At 44.2% G+C, this 3,652-nt stretch overlaps 1 protein-coding gene across 1 annotated transcript in view; it reads right to left on the bottom strand.

The window, feature by feature from the left end:
* Positions 1–2,632: 2,632 nt before the first annotated feature.
* LOC108518850 (integrator complex subunit 3-like) overlaps positions 2,633–3,652 on the bottom strand; it is a 13,592-nt gene continuing 12,572 nt past the window's right edge. The window contains exons 2-3 of the mRNA XM_017857535.1: positions 3,309–3,392; positions 2,633–2,758 (exon numbers count right to left, since the gene is read on the bottom strand). Of these exons, the coding sequence (XP_017713024.1) occupies positions 2,648–2,758; positions 3,309–3,392 (195 nt within the window). The 3' untranslated portion in view covers positions 2,633–2,647. The remainder of the gene's footprint in view (positions 2,759–3,308; positions 3,393–3,652) is intronic.

Here is a 3,652-nt window from a genome sequence, read left to right as displayed (position 1 = left end):
AGGAAGAGGGATCAAAGCTCTAGGGAGATACGTCACTAATTCTTCCATCATGCTCTGACCTGGCTCAAGGTCTCTGAATGAGTCACTACTTGATAGTTCCTCACCCGCCTAAAACTGTGTCCTCCTAATTCTGTCTTTACTGCCTTTGTCTGAAGAGGTCTGACCTGCAGGCTCGGCCCAGAAAGGCTCACAGGTAGGGGATTTACCTGGAAACTTTTAGTATGTGAACATGAATGCTAGTGAAGGTGTCAACCAGCTATGAGACCCAAGGCAAATGCTTCACTTCCCCAGAGGGCCTGGGCCTCCCACATGGGGCTGTTATAGGGCAAAAAGAAGAGGAGATACTCTAATCTCTTGCATTTACACTGCAGAACCCAGTGGCCTCTTACTGATAGGCCAGGCAAAGAGCTAGAAATACCACACATACTCTGCCCCCTTCACTTAGGTTTACTGATTTACCCAGGTTGGTTCAGATCACCTGAAACAAACAAACAAAACTTTCCAGCCTTGCCTGCACTGAGATGACTAAATGGAATTTGAATGGTATTTTCAAAAACCCACACATAGCCAATGATGGGCGCACACAGACACACACACACACACGCAAAGATTAAAAAACCCACACAAGAGGAAGTTAAACTTTAACTCCAATCCATCCACTCTCATCTTTGCCAACAATTTCTTTAAAATGGATGGGCCGACTGGATCATATCACTCTTTAACACCACCCAACTGGAAACATTCATTTGTCTTCAAGGATCTTGATGATAAATTCAGAAAAAAATGAAACAGCAATTTAACTCGACAAGGTCCCAGCCCAGAATGGCCTTGGCTCTCCTGGGAAACCAAGGATTTCTGAATACTTGCTGCCTCACTGCCCACCCTCACCCTGACCCTATTCCAGCTGGCATTAGAAGTACAAACAGATCAGGTTCCCATGCCCATAAATCCTTCCCTTGGCGTTAATTCAAGCAGCTATGCCAAGGAACCATGAGCATCCTGCTCTTATCCCCGGAAATGATTTTCCTTTGGTTCCCCTTGAACAAACGACATCATCTCTGACCTCCAAGTTACCTCACAGGTAAACTGGGAGTGGTTAGGAGGAGATAGAACCACCAACTTCATATGGTTTTGTGAGAGGATTAAATGAGATCTTGTCTGGATAGAGTCTAACAGAATGCTGGGCACAGAGCATGTTTGTTTCCCTCTACATCATCTTTATTCAGAGAAGAACCAATGAAATGTTAATCCCCCATTCCAAGCTCTTCTTAGTGTCATGTAGTTAATGCCAGATAACAGACACATACCTTAACTCATTATATGAAGACGCAAAGGACATAGCGTTGCTAGACAGGGGAAATTTGGAGAGGCAAAAGACAGAATTTTGCTCCTTTATTTTAAAAACAACAGGCCGGGTGTGGTGGCTCATGTCTGTAATCCCAGCACTTTAAGAGGGCGAGGTGGGTGGATCATCTAAAGTCAGGAGTTCGAGATTAGCCTGGCCAACATGGCGAAACCCCGTATCTACTAAAAATACAAAAATTAGCTGGGCATGGTGGCATGCGCCTGTAATCCTAGCTACTCGGGAGGCTGAGGCAGGAGAATCTCTTGAACCTGAGAGGCAGAGGTGGCAGTGGGCTGAGATCACGCCACTGCACTCCACCCTGAGCAACAGAGCAATACTCCATCTCAAAATAAATAAAAAGAACAGAATTCAAAGAGATCACCCTGCCTAGTCCCTCACCTCAAGGAGGGAACCTACCTGAACCATTCCACATAAAGGGGACTCTTCAGTTTGTGAAGAACCCCAAACTAGTTTTCATATAATATCCCTCAGAAAGTCTGACTCCAGTATATTCCAGTGTTCTCCTAACCACTATATTATTTACTGTATCAATCATGTAACATTAAGCTGTCTCATCTAAATCTTACCTACTAAAAATTTTTTTTTTTTTTTTTTTTTTTTTTTTTTTTTGAGACAGAGTCTCGCTCTGTCGCCCAGGCTGGAGTGCAGTGGCCAGATCTCGGCTCAGTGTAAGCTCCGCCTCCCGGGTTTACGCCATTCTCCTGCCTCAGCCTCCCGAGTAGCTGGGACTACAGGCGCCCGCCACCTCGCCCGGCTAATTTTTTTTAATTTTTTAGTAGAGACGGGGTTTCACCGGGTTAGTCAGGATGGTCTCGATCTCCTGACCCCGTGATCCGCCCGTCTCGGCCTCCCAAAGTGCTGGGATTACAGGCTTGAGCCACCGCGCCCGGCCCCTACTAAAATTTTAAGCCTGCTTTCTATTCACCTGCCAATGGCAGAATCTGCAAACTATAGGCCATGCTCTTCTGAATAAGAACTCTTATGGACTTGGTTACAATTGTTCTCTTCTATTCCCTGGATTAAATCCCAACCCTTTTAGCCTTGCCTCATAAATTTAAAATTTAAAACTCTATGTGTTTTTCCACTTTCATGACTGCCATTTAGCTTCAGAATCTGGAGAGAGAGAGGGGACTTTAATCAGAGGATGACAAATTCACTGAGTAAAAAGGGACTTATAACTATATTTGGAGAACAAGGTGATCCAGCTCTGGTCAAAGAGTCTCATACTACCCCAGTTAAACTGTAAGTTCCACCATATCCTGGATCATGTATGAGGAGGGTTTATGGGTCCAGAGCAGGGTGCCTTACCTTCTGGGCTTGGGCAGGTTCAGTAAGGATGAGAGTAAACAGACCCAGGCAGATTTCTTCATGCTGGGGGAGGCCTTTGCACACCTGGAATGTGAGAAAGGAAAACAAACTAGTTGTCACTCACGGGCAGTAAGTTCTCAAACTCAGTTTCTCCCAGAAAACATGGGACTCCTAAGGAAGATGCAAAGGAGAATAATCAACTTTTAAATCTGATGATTTCCTTCTCTTAAAAGAGATTTTTTAAAAAAGAAGAGAGATAAGGACAACAGGTGTGGTGGTGCACACCTGTGGTCCCAGCTACTCCAGAGGCTGAGGCAGAAGGATTGCTTGAGCCCCGGAGTTTAAGGCTATAGTGCATTATAATCATGCCTGTGAATAATCACTGCATTCCAGCCTGGGCAACATAGCGAGACCACATTGCTATAAAAATAAAAAGCTATACTGAAAGATGCCCAAGTCTCCAAGAGATAGGCTCCCACAGTAATAGAGAAGAATTGAGAAATTTGATTCAGGGAGCCAAGACTTGATGAACTTCAGTCCCCTACCCCCAACCACTTAGTCTTCCCATCTTTTTGACCATGTTTCAAGACTTTCACAGCAGCAGCAGTGGCTGCAGGGACAGCATTCTACTTACATAGGCATTGAGGGCATCATTGGCTTCTCTCTCGGAGACACCAGCAGTCATCGATGTCACAATGCTCATACACCTTTCCAATCTCTGGGAAGGGGTGAGAAAAAATGAACAGTGTGCCGTTAACATCACTTAGGAAGTACTTCTGGGCCCCTAAAAGTTTAACAATTCAAACCTGATCACGCCCATTGATGTAACTGCCAGTTTACTAATAAAGTCACCATGAGGATATAACCAGCAAAATCTAAAATGTGGAAACCGTAACAGGTGACCTCATTTTTTAAACACATAAATCACAAGAAAAAAAGTGAGGGAAACCCATATATATATACATATATATATATATA

The sequence above is a fragment of the Rhinopithecus bieti genome, unplaced genomic scaffold, assembly GCF_001698545.2.
Source record: "Rhinopithecus bieti isolate Rb0 unplaced genomic scaffold, ASM169854v2 scaffold_45389, whole genome shotgun sequence".
In the NCBI taxonomy this organism is placed as follows: domain Eukaryota; kingdom Metazoa; phylum Chordata; class Mammalia; order Primates; family Cercopithecidae; genus Rhinopithecus; species Rhinopithecus bieti.
The sequence above is the reverse complement of the archived record's forward strand: the minus strand, read 5'-3'. Positions and strand labels throughout refer to the sequence as shown.